Source organism: Bos indicus x Bos taurus, chromosome 19 (assembly GCF_003369695.1).
Source record: "Bos indicus x Bos taurus breed Angus x Brahman F1 hybrid chromosome 19, Bos_hybrid_MaternalHap_v2.0, whole genome shotgun sequence".
Lineage (NCBI taxonomy): Eukaryota > Metazoa > Chordata > Mammalia > Artiodactyla > Bovidae > Bos > Bos indicus x Bos taurus.
In genome coordinates, this window is record NC_040094.1 from 6,082,497 (window position 1) to 6,097,821 (window position 15,325).

At 41.4% G+C, this 15,325-nt stretch overlaps 1 protein-coding gene across 3 annotated transcripts in view; it reads left to right on the top strand.

The window, feature by feature from the left end:
• The window catches only part of TOM1L1 (target of myb1 like 1 membrane trafficking protein), a 61,934-nt gene that overhangs the window by 35,796 nt on the left and 10,813 nt on the right, over positions 1-15,325 (top strand). For all 3 annotated transcript variants that reach the window (XR_003506693.1, XM_027516900.1, XM_027516901.1), the window contains exons 8-11: positions 5,157-5,290; positions 9,541-9,601; positions 9,935-10,052; positions 11,532-11,628. Coding sequence is in view for 2 of the 3 variants with exons in the window: in XM_027516900.1 (XP_027372701.1) it covers positions 5,157-5,290; positions 9,541-9,601; positions 9,935-10,052; positions 11,532-11,628 (410 nt within the window). In the remaining variant the exon portion in view is untranslated. The remainder of the gene's footprint in view (positions 1-5,156; positions 5,291-9,540; positions 9,602-9,934; positions 10,053-11,531; positions 11,629-15,325) is intronic.

A 15,325-nucleotide genomic window follows, 5' to 3' on the forward strand; every position in this document is an offset into this window, starting at 1 on the left:
ATTGCAAACACCTCTTTATCACATTCTATATTTCAGAGCAAGGATATCTTTCCAGAGGCTGTTCTCTTGATTTGATCTCTTTGTCTATCCCTGTGTTGCTACCATAATATTTAAATTGCTCTGTTTTTGTGCTTTCTAGGGTTTATCGGTCAAACAGATGGCATGCTCCATTTGGGTAATTTGAAAAGAATTAAATTAAGGTACTGTTTATTTAGCAAGATACCGCAGGGTTCAGCGAAACCGTAGGAGCTAGCTTGTTACCCTGGGCTGTCAGCTGCTTTCTCTAGGCATAAATAGGCAAGAGGGAACTTTTTCCAGAACCAGTGGGAAGAGTTGCACACGGCAGGCAGCCGTGAGGGCAGTGGTGTCTGTGGCCGAAGGAGCAACGATGACAAGGAGCCTGACCACATCCCCCTGCACTCTCCCGCCTCCTCCCCGTGGGTCCCATCCACTGAGCCAGTCAGAAGCGAGATGGCACGGGGCCTGGTGGCATGTTCCCTCTGGGTCAGCCTTGGGGCACTCAGCAAGGCAGCGTGTGGAAGGTGGGTCTGGAAGGCAAAAAGGTGTGCAGCCCACAGGAAAAGGCTCCACTCACAAATATCTTGGCTCTTCTTATGCTTTACCAACCATCATAGTCATGTATGCAATCTGTTACTGTTAAAAGCAGCCTCTACTTGGAATCATTTCCTGGTTTGTCTGTTGGCACATAACTTCTCACAGCTGTTCTATTTATTTGAAACACGATCCCTGCCTGTTTCCTTCTGTCTGAAATCTAGTATACTTACTTGGAATCCCCTATCTGTTCTTCCAATCTATGCGGAAGAGTTAGCTCTTGAAGACCTGCTAATTCTCAGAGCTCCTTTCTCTTTGTTAGACTCTTAGGCATTAAAACTATTTTGGTGAAACACATTTCCCAGCCACTCTGTTGCTCCGGGACTTCAAACTTCATAAGGGGCAGAGACGAGATTTCTTTTAGTTTGCCAGAGTGGTGTGCTGAGATTCTGAGGTGCATCCAGTCTAATGAGCCTTGTGATGAGTTATAGGTATCTGTTCTGGTCACAGCAATGAAACGTCATTGCATGTTCTGTTCTCGCATTAACTCTGAATCACCTTACTCTTACCCGTGAGTGGCTGAGCTCCCGTTTTGGTTTTTGCCTTGACCTGGTAGGACAGTGAAAGAAGAGAATGTTTTAGTCTTGTGTAGAATAAAGTGAGCCCAGATTTTAAAAGCACAACTAGAATAAGTCTTCCTCTAACTTATTAGAAAAGTTTAAAATCATATGAATCGGAAATTTGGTCCTGTGAGAATAACTGGTAAAAAGTCATCTGCTCTAATGACTCTGTCTTTCCCATTCAGAGACTTGTAAGGTGTTAAGAGTGGAAGGCCCTTTCAATACCTTTGGGGCCATCTCCCTTTCCTTTACAGAGGAGGCTGCATATTTAGAAAGGTGATGATCTGTCCATGGCAGTGGCAGCAATGATAGGGCTGGAGTACAAACCTTGTCTTCCTGAGGCTTCATCATATCCAGTGTAGCGCTCCCTTCTCACTGTGAACCTGGACTGACTTTCTGACACAGGTGGCCAGCATCGTCTTGGGTTCTCTCGCTCTCCGGGGGGAAGGGCCTGGAGAGAGGAGGTGTGTGATGGCGGTAGGGCTAGACATACTATTTCCAGGGAAGGCTTGCAAGCAAACGCCTTTCTTCTCGTTACTACTTTCTCAAAGGATATGTTCAGATACTTTACTTTTTTTTACGGAGTTGCCCTGTGTTGATAGATGTGGGGCAGTTGCGTTTGGAGTTAAAGTGTGACAGGATCTTCTTCCTTAACTCCCAAGTGCTCTGTGGAAAAGTGGGAGCCATCTGGACGCCAGAAGCGGCGATTCTAGGTGAGCTCCTTTTTGTTTCACTCCCGAGACTTTTGAAATGATTGTTACATTCCCTTTGGCTTTGCAGCCTGCCTTTGCTTTGATACGGCAGGAAGTGAGGCAGTCCCGGGGCCCCGTGATGGCACTTGCACCAGCAGCTGTGCCTCCGTGTTTGGACTCCCTCCCTCTGGCTCCCCACATCCAGAGCCCTGTGAGAGCCTGCTATGGGGGGGCTTCTGACCCGTCCTTTTGGTTCATGGTGCTTGATCTACAGCGTTTCCAGGTGGCTTGACTTTCTTCCGAGACAGACATCAGTTGCAAAGATCAGAGCGGGCCGGCTTTTGAAGAAGTTTTTCAGATTCTGCTTTGCAAACCTGCTGAGAAATGTGGTGTTCCTTTCATGTCTCCATCCCATCTGTCTCTTGAGAGGGCAAAGGGACGGTCTTCCCATGACGAGGGGCTATTGATGTTGGCTGCAAATTCATTTCAAATCAATTTCTACATTTTTGTCACAGGCATCTAACAGCCATTGTATTTCCTTGATCATGACATTGTTTTAGCAAGGCTGCCAGTGAGCAAGAAGATGAACTGTTTTGCACGCTAATGCAGAAAGAGGAAAAGTTCTCATTCCTCATGGCATGGCAGCAAAAGCTGTTCTTAGTTTTTTCCTTTATTTAATACTGGGTCCTGGGTAGTGGCACAGGTATTACAGGAATGTATTAGCTAGTTAACCTGCTAGTGATACCTCCTTGGGCATCCATAATACATTCATTGACTGCCCTATATTGCAGACAGAGTGTTGTGTTTTTTTTTAAATTTAATTATTTATTGTTGGCTGCGCTGAGACTTTGTTGCTTTGAAGCAGCTCAGCTGGCTGAGCTGGGTGTCTGGCTGCAGCAGGGGGGTTGTTACTCTTCATCTTGGTACACTCGCTTCTCATGGAGGTGCCTTCTGTTGTGGGCCACAGGCTGCGGGTGTGTGGGCTTCGATAGTTGTGACACACGGGCTTAGAAGCTCCGTGGCACGTGGGACCTTTGTGGACTAGGGATCACACCCATGTTCCCTGTGTTGGCAGGCAGATTCTTATCCACTGTGCTACCAGGGAAGTCCCACAGCGGGGTTTCAACTGCATCATTTTCTGTCCTTACAACAACCGTGCATGATGGTGGTTATCCTTGTTTTATAGATGAGAAAGTAAACTGAGGCTAAATTTTAACCAGAGCCCGTATCAGGTATGTAGACGGGAGAGGCCTTAGGTCCACTGACTCTAAAGTCTTTTCGTTTGCTCTCTTCCACGGGACCGTATGTGAGTCACGCTCAGCCCCCACCTGACTGTTTTACGAGGACACCGCCACAGCCATGTGTTTACATATTGACCCTGGTTGCTTGCACCATGGCAGAGCTGGGTAGTTGCCACACAGACCATGTGGTCAACAAAGCAAACACTATTTGGTATCTGAGACTTTAAGGAAAAGTTCGTCAACTGCTGCTGACAGTTACCACATCATTGGGAATGTGGCCAGTTTTTTTAGTTGTGCAATGTGAGTATGAAAACCCAGTCTGACATCTCTCTGTTTCACTTTTTTTCCCCCTTTCCCTTCTCTCCTGTCTTAACATTTTTGTTAAGATTCTGTGGAGATGGGGTAGCCTTTACCTCTGAGTCTAAATGCCAGCTAGTAGTGGCTTGATTTATTTAGAGATTTCCTGTTGGAACTCTTGTGATAGATTGTTTGAGATGCTAAATGGTTTTGTAAAGTGTAAGTTTTTCAGCAGGTCTGTCTTTCATGAGGGAAGAGATTGGATAATGTAATAAATAGTGCTACAACTTAGCCAGCTCTGCTGCTTTCATTGTGAAAGGGGAATGTCCCTGAGTTTTTGCCTGATTCTGATGTACTGTTGGCCTTCTCTGGTGGCTCAGACAGCAGTGTACTATTACATGGGCAAATTCTGGCCATGGTGGATTTTAAGGAATATTAGTATCAGTTTTATGCTCCTCAGGCTTATTGAGGGTTTGCCTAGGAGAAATTAAGTTGTAAGATGTGTGTGTGCTCAATTACTCATTCCCATCTGACTCTTGTGGCCCCACGGCCTGTAGCCTACCAGACTCCTCTGTCCATGGGGTTTTCCAGACAAGGATACTGAGTGGATTGCCATTTCATTCTCCGGGGGATCTTCCCAACCCAGGGATCAAACCCGTGTGTCCTACATCTCCTTTATTGGCAGGCAGATTCTTTAGCATTGAGCCACCTGGGAAGCCCCCAGTTTTAAGGTGGCAGTTTTCAAATATCAGTGTACATGAGAAACACTGAGATGCTTATTAAAAGATGTGAATTCCCAAACTCAATTTCGGCGGTTCTGAATCAGTAAGTCTGCTGTAGGTGCTTCTGATGCTTATGAGAAAAAGCTGGTTTGGGGAGTGGAATCTTGTATAATAGTGATTCCAGGCCATCTAAATAAAGATGGGATTGATAACTAGTTTTTTAATCCAGGTTCAGTTTACCTTGGAATGTGATGTTGTAACTATAAACTTTACATCTTTAAGTAAAACATAACAGGAAAATTATACACTGTAAATGCATTTTAACTACTTCTTTCTTCCATGACCACAAATAACAATAGCACTTTATGTTTTATACTTTATAGTTATAGAGTTCCTCATTATACACATCTCATTTGATTTTTATGTCACCCCTTGAGGTAGATGTGTGTGCAAGTAGTGTATTTTTCACTTACCAAGTAAGTAAACTGAGATTTAGAAAGCAAGTGATTATTTTTCCTGCCTCAGCATAGCTAATAAGCCACAAACCTAGAATTCCTATACACTAGTTATAATTTCTAGTCCAGTGTTACAGCAGTGTATAATACATTATTGTCTTTATGATCCATATTTTGATTTTTAGGGGAAAATATTGTTCTGATGTCTTTCTGATAGAGAAAGGATGAGCTGTCCATAGTTACATACTTTGGTAATCTCCCATAGGTGACTCATGTGGAAGTGGTCACAATAGTATGAAAGGGAAAGGGTTAATCGCTCAGTTATATCCAACTCCTTGCAACCTCATGGATTGTAGCTTCTTTCTCCATGGGATCCTCCAGGTAAGAATACTGGAGTGGGTAGCCATTCCCTTCTCCTGCGGATCTTCCTGACCCAGGGATTGAACCTGGGTCTCCAGTATTGCAGGCAGATTCTTTACTGTCTGAGCCACCAGGGAAGCCTTGGTTGCAGTCATTCAGAAGGGCAAATGAGTTGGTTTTTAGCATGGAAGAAGAAATCTCTCTCCTTCTTTGACAGAAACTTTATAAGACGGGTCGGGAGATGCAGGAGAGGATCATGGACCTGCTTGTGGTGGTGGAGAATGAAGACGTCACTGCTGAGCTGATTCAAGTGAACGAGGATCTGAATAATGCCATCCTTGGGTGTGAGAGGTGAGCACTGGGCACCCTCTGACCGTCCTCCAGGGCTCCGTGTTCTCAGAGTGCCTGCCAGTGGACGCTCAGAAAGATCAAGAACACGTTTGAACACACGTGCCTGCCTCCCAAGGCAGGGAATTCTGGTCCTGCTCTTCCAGGAATGTGTGATACGGCTTGCGGGGATGAGCGTGACCTGGGCCGTGCGAGAGGCATTTGTGGGTGGTGTAAGCTGTGTTTACACGCTGACCTGTGAACAGAGCCTGGATCTGAGTCACCAGATGTCGGCACTGCGCACATCACTGGCTCTCAGACAGACCAGTGGTACAAGCTGAGCGTTGTCGTGCAAGTGGGGTTTACCCTGAGTTTGAGGTGGAGAACCACATGGAAATGGTAGTGAGAACAGAAGAAGAAGATAGTCTAGACAAAATCAGAGCAGGGAGGGTAATCTGTATATGAACATGAACTTTTTTTTTAAATTCCATTCAGAAAAGAATGAAGGCAAAAATTTTAAATACAATCTTCCGTCTGTATCTGTAGGGGATTGATTCCAGAAACCCATGCCCCCAGCAACACCAAAATCTACAGATTCTCTAGTCCTTTATGTAAAATGGTGTAGTTTTTAAATGTAACCAATGCATAGGTTACATGTACACTTTAATGTACATCCTCCTGTATACTTTAAATCATCTCTGAATTACTTATAATACCTAATAAATGTAAATGTTATGTAAATAGTTGTAAATACAATGTAAATGCTATGTAAATAGTTGCTGGTGCATGGCAAATTCAAGTTTCATTTTTAGAACTTTCTGAGATTTTTTTTTTTTTCTTTTTCAAATATATTCAGTTTGAGGTTGGTTGAATCCTTGGATGTGGAATCCACAGATAAAGAACCTGTGGATACAGGTTTCTAACATTTTAGTTCTTTTCTAAACTTGTTTTATAGTCATGATTATATAAAGAACATATCCTTTTGTTTCTCTTTGATTTTCTTCACTGTATTTGTATACCCTATGTTCTTAAATACTTTGGCTAAACCATTATTTTTAATAGCTTCTTAACAGTCCATTCTTCTCTCATAGTTCACTTGTTAGATGTTTGTTTCCAAGTCATTTATGTATTCATCAAAGTAATAGTGTTATAATCTATTGTAATCTATAGTCAAGCCTATAGTCAGGAAAGCATCTTCAATAATATATATATATATTTACACACACACACACATGCTTGGAAAGTGGGATAGATGAACTGATTAGAGGTCTGTTTGCTGAGAATAACAGCCAGACCTGGTGCATGCCAGAAGGCAGGGAAGCTTCTGTGCGGAAGTCCCGTCTGAGCTGAGGACGGTGGGGGAGGCGCTGGCGGCATCAGGAGCAGGCCAGGGCACAGCGGGCCTGGGCCGGGGGGCGGGAGGGGGGCGGGCCGTGCCAGGACCCATCCCCAGGGAGGGGCAGGCAGGGCAGCTGCTTTGACTGAGGTGGCTTTCTCCTCAGTCTTCCTGTAGAGTGCTGAATACAAACACAGCTTCAGGCAAGTCTCCTAGGCTCTTTGCAAACCTATCCCTAGGCCTTCCTGGTCCTCTAAAGATCCCCAAACTGCTTCTAGATCTTTGTTTGGAATAGGGACTGTACTGGCATTTGGGTAGGACAGTTTTCCCTTATGTGGCCCCTACACACTGAATTCCAGAGGTTTTCCTCAAAGTGACATTTCAAGACGCCCTTAGGGGAACCTTATTTGCTGAGCCTTTCTGGAGTTAGTGGCCCTGTCTTCCACCAGCTGATGGAGAAGGGGACCCGTGTGACTAAGGGAAAGAGGTAAACAGGCCCGGCTTCAAACTCTGCTGTTCATTCAGGACCAATTGCTTGACTTTTTAAGACTTGGGTTTTCCCCTGTTTATTAAAGGGAATTCTACTACTGTTTGGAAAGGGTTTGTTTACTGTGTTTGTTTTTGAGAATTAAATGTGATAATGTAGATGAAAGCAGCTAGCTGGTGCTAGCTCGTTAATTTGTTAATTTCTTGTCCTCCTCCTCTTCTTGTCCCACTGAGTCTTCTAAATTATGGTCTGGACTTTCCCCCCGCTGATCATGAATGAACCAAGAGAATCGGGGAAGTAGATGCACAGCTGTGAAACAAGGTTTCCCTGTGTCTCAGTGTGAGAGCGAGCAGCCGTTCTGCCCAGATGTGCCGGGGTGCCCAGAGGCAGATGTGAGCCCCGCGACCATGTTCGCTTTCCCTCAGCAGCTTCTCACGGTCCTCACCCTTTGTTTGCTTCGGTGTAAATCTTTCTAAGTAGGAAGATGTCTAAGGAAAACCATACGGTTTTCAGTCGGGTGCCGACTCCTGGTTTTCATTTTGAAGAATTCTATTATTGCAAACCATAAGACCACTTACAAAAAGCTTCCTCTGAGGAGGAATGTTTATTTATTTGGTCTTGATGCTAGGAGAGTGGGTTACTTCTGTGAACAGCTTTTTCTGAATGAGCTTTGAACCAGGACTTTGTTTCTTCTTGAAGGCTTTAGAGGAGAATCGTTTCCCTGCAGCGCGCAGTTGATGCCATTTTCCTTGGCTCCTGACCTCTTTCCTCCGTTTTCAAAGCCGGCATTGTCTGGCTGGGTCCTTCCCACATTGTATCCCTCTTGCTTCCTTCTTCTGTCTCCCTGTCCACATTTAAGGGCCTTCCTGATTACTCTGGGCTTATCTAAACAGTCCAGGACAATCTCTCAGTTAAAGTCTGCTCACTAGCAACCTTCAGCCCATGTGCCCTCTAACCTGACATACTCACTGTTCCATTGATTTACTATGTGGATGTCTTGGTAGGGGGATGATTCTGCTTACCAACGTCTGCCCTCTGTTCCTTAAAGATTCACATCCATCCCACAGGCAAAATACACTCATCCTGTTCCGGAATCTCCAAAAGTTTCCACTCGTTACATCCAGAGAATAGTTGTGCAAATAAGGAAACAGAAATTTGTTACTCAAGGCTTGGTTTGTGAGGGTTGGTCATACCTTGCACATAAGAAGCCAGTGCCATTAATAAATGGAAGAAGAGCCTGTGTGTTAGAACAGGGAAAATCCTGAAATCTAAGCCATATTCTAATTCAGAGTAAGCTTTTAGACTTTATAGTGTATAGGTTCATGGAACTGATGTGTCGTAATAGTAATACTATGTGTTTCTAAAGCAGCTTTTAGTTTGCAAAGCATGTCCACATCCATATATTACCTATCTTCCTATATTTTGCTGTTTAAAATAGCTTTCTGAGGAAATGGCTCAAACATTACTATTCTCTGTGAGTAGTTGGACAACTGAAGGCCGAATGTATGGTCTTATAACTCCTCAGTAATAAAGCTGACACTTGTACTTTGGATTTCTGCCTTCAACGTCACTATTCTTTCAAACCTGTTCTCTAATTGATTTGTGTCCCTGCTCCTTCTTTACCCACAGTAAAGTAGGAACAGTGTAAAATTAAAACAAAGTGGTAAAAGGTCAATATTTTTGGGTGCCAAGCATCTTATAAAAATGAAGATTAAACAATGAAAACATGTTAACTGTATGTGAATTTTATGTAGAATGGTAACTTTTGACAATTTTGGCAAAATTGGAAGCATATTTGGGAATAAGGAGAATTTTTAAGTATGTGATATATTCATGGGCTTCCCTGGTGGCTCAGAGGGTAAAGCATCTGCCTGCAATGCAGGAGACCCAGGTTTGATCCCTGGGTTGGGAAGATCCCCTGGAGAAGGAAATGGCAACCCACTCTGGTACTCTTGCCTGGAAAATCCCATGGATGGAGAAGCCTGTAGGCTACAGTCTAAGGTAGGCTACAGTCTATGGGGTCACAAAGAGTTGGACACGACTGAGTGACTTCACTTTCACTTTCTGATATATTCATAAGGCAAAATATACAACAACTAAACGTTGTATTTCTGAATAACTAGAAAAATGATGTCAACATAATGGGAATTATGATACTGAATTATGTAAATATAATTTCAATAAAGTTTAAAATAGATTAACTTACAGAAAAAAAAATAGTACAAGGAAATACATAATGTTAATAGAGACCATAAAATTTGGTGATTGAATTATTAGTGTTTATAATATTTGTCCATTTTCTCATAGAACTGGGAAAAAGTTATTAAAGTACTTTATTGGGAATTGATTATGGATGAAGTTGGTGAATATTTGCATATTAATAATTTGTTAAATATTACAGCATTTTCACATGTTTTCTTTTAAATACTTGCATTTTGTTAATTCAAACAGGTTTACTCGAAACCAACAAAGGATTTTAGAGCAAAATAAGAGCCAGAGGGAAGATGCCAATGTAAGTAAATAGAAATGTTATAAAATAAACAATGGAAAATTTTACAAATTGCATGGTAAGGTGCAAAGCTTACCTAAAACAAGTCTTTGCCTTAATGACTTATTGAGTTATTGATAAGAGCTCATAAGAAGATTCTCTAATTAAGCAGGGAAGCCATGTTAGTGGTGAGATGGGATTACTCCTAGTGTTGCCAAAGGAATGGAGAATTCTCTCCGAGGATACCTCCAAAATAAGATCTTCCTTTTTCCAAAGGAAAGTCTCTGGGGAGAAGGCCATGATAAACTGCCTGATGCAGTTTTTTCTAAATTGTGTTTTTGTTTGTTTTGTTTTCAGACTACCAGTGAACCTTCTGCCCCATCCTCAGATCTCCTTGACCTGAGTCCCAGCCTTCCAATGCCTAGGACCACCCTGGGAGAAGTCAGCACCCTGAATGCTCAGCTTTCAGACTTAAGTAAATAAGCACGTGGGTCTTTTCAGACCAGCAGAAGAGCTTAATGTGAAACAGTTCTCCTTGGTTTCTTGATTAAATGCAACTTGAGAAGGACTGAAGTCAATTTTAGTATCAGAGAACTGTATCAGGAGATGTAATTACTTCTTCACCAGTGGTTAGGTCTACCCAGTACAGGAATGGGATGTGTCTAGGGAAGGAGGTCCTTGAAACCCATCCCACTGGCTTGGAATTCACCTGGCCTACTTACAGAGCTTGTTCAACTCCATGGCCAACATTTACACGTACTCTGAACCCATTCACTATTATCTTTGGGTTTCTCTGCCATACTACAGCATCAGGTAAGGGAATATTTGATACAGATAGAGAAAATCAGGAGTTATGAGGCCTCATGAGGTGAAATGTAGAGGATAAATCACAGACTTTTGAGTCAGAGAAGTCCAAGTTGAAATGCACCAGTCCAGTTCTGTTACTTCTTAGCCACCCAACTCTTGAGACTTTCCTACTAAGTGAGTTGCATTAATGGGTTTTTGTGAAAGTAAAGGATGATGTTGCACTGTAGGCTTAGAGTTAGCTATTTGTCTAATTTATTTGTTACTTCCTATTATCCTTCTCAAAGAGTTTTGGTAAATTACAAAGTAAAATGGGGGCTTCCCTCGTAGCTCAGTTGGTAAAGAATCTGCCTGCAACGCAGGAGACCTGGGTTCGATCCCTGGAATGGAAATATCCCCTGGAGAAGGAAATGGCAACCCACTCCAGTATTCTTGCCTGGAGGATCCCATGGACAGAGGAGCCTGGCGGGCTTCAGTCCATGGGTTCGCAAGAGTTGGACACAACTTAGTGACTAAACTACCACCAAACATAATGAAAAATCCTGAAATCCAGAATTTTCTGCCAAGTTAAAATGAGTTTGTTTGCCATTTATGTTAGCAAGATTTTTTTAGAATCAAAATATTCAGTATTATTCAATTTGTGGTTTTCTTATAACTTCCTCCCTTCCTCCATTTCTAAAATGTTGGCTGCTTGCTTAGACCAGTGGGATGTTTGGAATCTATTATATTGAAGAGTTTTCAAGTTTTTATCAGTGTTTTCAGAGGGGGAGAAATAATTATTCTCTATGGGGTATCTCATGATTATGGAAACTTAAGAGTTTGGAGAGGTGAGAGTAGAACTTTGTATACCACACTTTTTACTTTTGTGCTTCACAGGAAAAGACATAAAATCCCTTCCATTCTGAGTCAGCCTGGGATTTTAGAAAACCCAATATAATAATTGTTACCTTCACAGCATCCTCTTTTTATGACAGGGAATTTCTCTCTCCAGTTGCCATAAATGTTTTTTAATTTTTGTTTGAGGAGATATCATGATTTTATGGTGATAAAACTAATCTCAATCTCTTTCATTTGATGGTGGCAATGGAAAATCCAACAGAACTGATGGACAGAATGTTTTAAAGCTGAACAAGTACATTTTGTGTTCTAGATTTCAGCTCTCTGAGACCAGTTGTACCAAACAACTTCAAACCCAGTCTTAATACACAGGTGGATCTGCTAGCCTTGGAAAATACAGAAACACCCCTGTAAGTATGTTAGTAATACTCCAGAACTAATTCAATCTCATTCCTCATATTTAAGAAAACATGGCATAATAGAAAAGGTGGAGTACTTGGGAATCTGACATAACTGATACAGAATTTCAGTACTGCTCCTGGTGGCTCAGATGGTAAAGAATCCACCTGCGATGCAGGAGACCCAGGTTCAATCCCTGGGTGAGGAAGATCCCCTGGAGGAGGGCATGGTAACGCACTCCAGTATTCTTGCCTGGAGAATTCCATGGACAGAGAAGCCTGGCAGACTACAGTCCATGGGGTTGAAAAGAGTCAGATATGACTGAGCAACTAACACATTCATTTTCGCTAGGGATCTGACATAACTGATTTAGACTTTCAGTACTATTTCTTAGTAGCTGTGCGACCTTGAATGAGAAACTTATCCAGCATGAGCCTTCATTTTTCTTCCAAGAATCCTCTCTAGGATTCTTAAAAAGATTCTGTGAAATGCTACATGTACCTCCTAGGATAGCACTCTGTACATAATAAGCATTCAATAAATCCTGTTTCTCTGTTTTTTTTATAGTGGTAACAGGAGGTAGGAAAACTGTATTGACAGTGAGGGGAACAGAAATGGCCACACAGATTGCAGAGCACTCGCTATGTGGGAGACGCTTTGCTGAGCTGTTTTTATTTCATTTAATCTTTGCAATAGTTCTTGAATCAGTGCTGTTATCATTATTCCCATTTTATAGGAAAAAAGCCTGAGATTTAGGGAATAGAACTTACCCAAGTTCATATACTAATTAACTAGCAGGTCTGGTGAACTGATAGTTTACCAAAAAAGAAATACAAATGGGCCTAAAAACATATTTTTGCTCAGTGATGCTCAGCCTTACTTACAGTTACAGAAGTATAAGTTAAAACGCAATAAGACTATTTTTTAACCTCACAGATTGGCATAAGTCTGCATGTTTGTTAACGTGCTTTGTTGACTGTGGAGAGACAAATACTATAACAAAACTGTGCGGTTCTTGTTAGGGGGCACATGGCAATTTCTGTTAAAATTATAAATGTATGTAAAATTATAAACATACCTTTGGACTTGCAGTCTCACTTCTAGGTATTTATGCTCACTTATGCAAAATAAAGTCAGTTGTTCTTGACAACATTTGTGCAATAGATAATTGGAAACAACTCAAATACCCTTCAGTTTGGGGAATAATTAAATAAACATCTACACACTGTATTATGCTGCTGGGGAAGAAAAGTAGGCCCTTACGTGAGGGACAATCACCAGTTTATTTATTATTAAGTAAGTAAAGCTGCAAAGCACTGTGTATATACTCTCTTGCATTTGTGTAAGAAAGTGGGAAATAATATATGCTAATATTTGCCTCTCTTTGCATAAAGAAATATAAGAAAAATGCAGAAGAACCTAAACAAAGTATAGAAAAGTGACTGAAAAAGCTTAACCTAAGGTTAAGAAGAGGCAGGATGGAGTAGATAAATAGCAAAAAAAAATAAGCAGAAGTTAGATTTGCCTTCCGTCAAGGCCTGTATTCTTTTTTTCCCTTTTAAATATATGTATTTCAGGTAATAGGCAATACACCTCCATGTTTCAGATATCAAAGCAGTATTAAAAGATGTACAAGGACAATACTCGATCTTACCCCACTCCTATCCTGCCTGTTCCTACCCTTGGGTCATACCTGCTTCCACCCAGGGAACCCCTCTGTTAGTTTTTTATTTATCCTTCCAAAGGGTCTTTATGTAAATAGGAATATGAATTATTTTTCTCCTTTATTAAATGAAGGGCAGCAAACTGTATGTACTGTTTCAAAACTTTCTTTTGTTTTTCATACAACAGCATATCTTGGCTGTATTTTTATGTCATTGGACTTAGATTTTTTTCAGTCACTTTTCTGGTTAAAAAGAGGTGCAGAGGGAGGAGAAGAGAAAGGAGAATCAAACTAGGGAGAAAAAGAGGGGAAAAAGTGTGTAAGGGGAGAAGAGAGAAAGGAAAGATTCACGTGCTGTCGTTTGAACCTCCAAACGATAAGGTTGGGTAGGTACCTTAACTTGACACCTTCTGGTATTGACTTCTGTGGTGCAAGTAATTGTTGAAATGTTGTAGGCAGAACTCCAGTGAAGTTGCTTAGTAAATCATGTTGTCTGAAGTAGCTGATTCTATTTTCCTTTATCCTGAAAATCTTGTTAGGAAAGATTGACCATATAAATGAAATCCCATTACAAAAAAAATGTATAAAACCACACAAAGATCAAATCCTAGCTAATAGCTGCTTGGATTCATGGATCTCATACTTGAAGGTGCATAAAAATCACTTGAGTGACTATTAAAAAGTAAAAGGGCTAGACCCCAGAAACTCTGATTCAATAGCAGGAATCTTTAGTTTTAAAAAGAGTTTCTGGGGAACCATAAAACAGTGATCAGCTGATCATTAGAAACTTTATTTTGATTGTCTACCCAAGATCCAGATATCAGAATAATTATAGTAGTTCTTAGAATTCACTGGAATGAAAGATAATGGGTGACATCTGTTTTGTTTTCTAGACAATGTCTTTTGAACATATTTTTTCTAATTTTTGAAAACTTACCTGAGTGAAACTGTCAGTAGTCTGGTTTTTTATAGTGTTGGAAATTGAAACACTAAAGTTACCTAAGGCATCAATCTGAGTTGAATCAGGTGCGAAAGATTACTTGTAGAAAAAAGTGAAAGTTGCTTAGTCATGACCAACTCTTTGCAACTCCATGGACTGTAGCCTGCCAGGCTCCCCTGTCCATGGAATTCTCCAGGCAAGAATACTGGAGTGGGTTGCCATGCCCTTCTTCAGAGGGTCTTCCTGACCCAGGGATCGAACCTGGTTCTCCCACATTGCAGGCAGATTCTTTACCATCTGAGCCACTTGGGAAGCCCAAAGATTATAAGAGGCGCAATCAGCTGTCAAAATATCTGGCAGTCTTAAGGTTTTCCCACCCCTCTTTTGTTTGCAGTACAATTTATCACAGAACAAATGAGTGATGGAATTTCTCATAATGGACCGGATTCCTGAAAAGCAGTGATGATGATAGGATAAAGTCATATTTATAGCCTACTTAGTATCGCGCAGCAGGCTAAGAATAAGACATGCTCTCTGGTTCCTTAATCTAGTGCTCCTTGCAGTGCTCTGAGGTAGGTACCCCCAGTGCTCTGAGGTAGGTACCCCCAGTACTCACTGTACTGGTGAGGAAACCAAGACCGAGAAATATCAGCTTGCCAAACAAAGGTTGTCCAACTAGTGCAGAAGGAGGATTCAAATTCAAGTGAATCTGATTTCAATACCTGCTCTCTCTCTTTTTTTTTCTTTTCACTCTAATTTTATTTTTACAATTTCCATATGGTAAAATTGACCCTTTTTTTGTTTGCTGCAGAGCTGTGTGTTTTTTCTGACATATATATAGATGCATGTAACCATCCCCACACTCTGAATATGGAATAGTTCATTATCCAAAAAAACTCCCTTATGCTAGTCCCTTATAGTCACCCCCCATCCCCAAGCCTCAGCAGCCACCAGTCTGTTCTGTCATTACAGTTGGTCTTCTTGACAATAGGGTCTGAATAGTCATATGGTATGTGATATTTCTGGAAAGGTTATGTAAAATTGTTTGCTTCGTGTATTTTGAAGCTCTTTCAGTGCATTTGCATTCAGGATTGTTGTCTTCTTG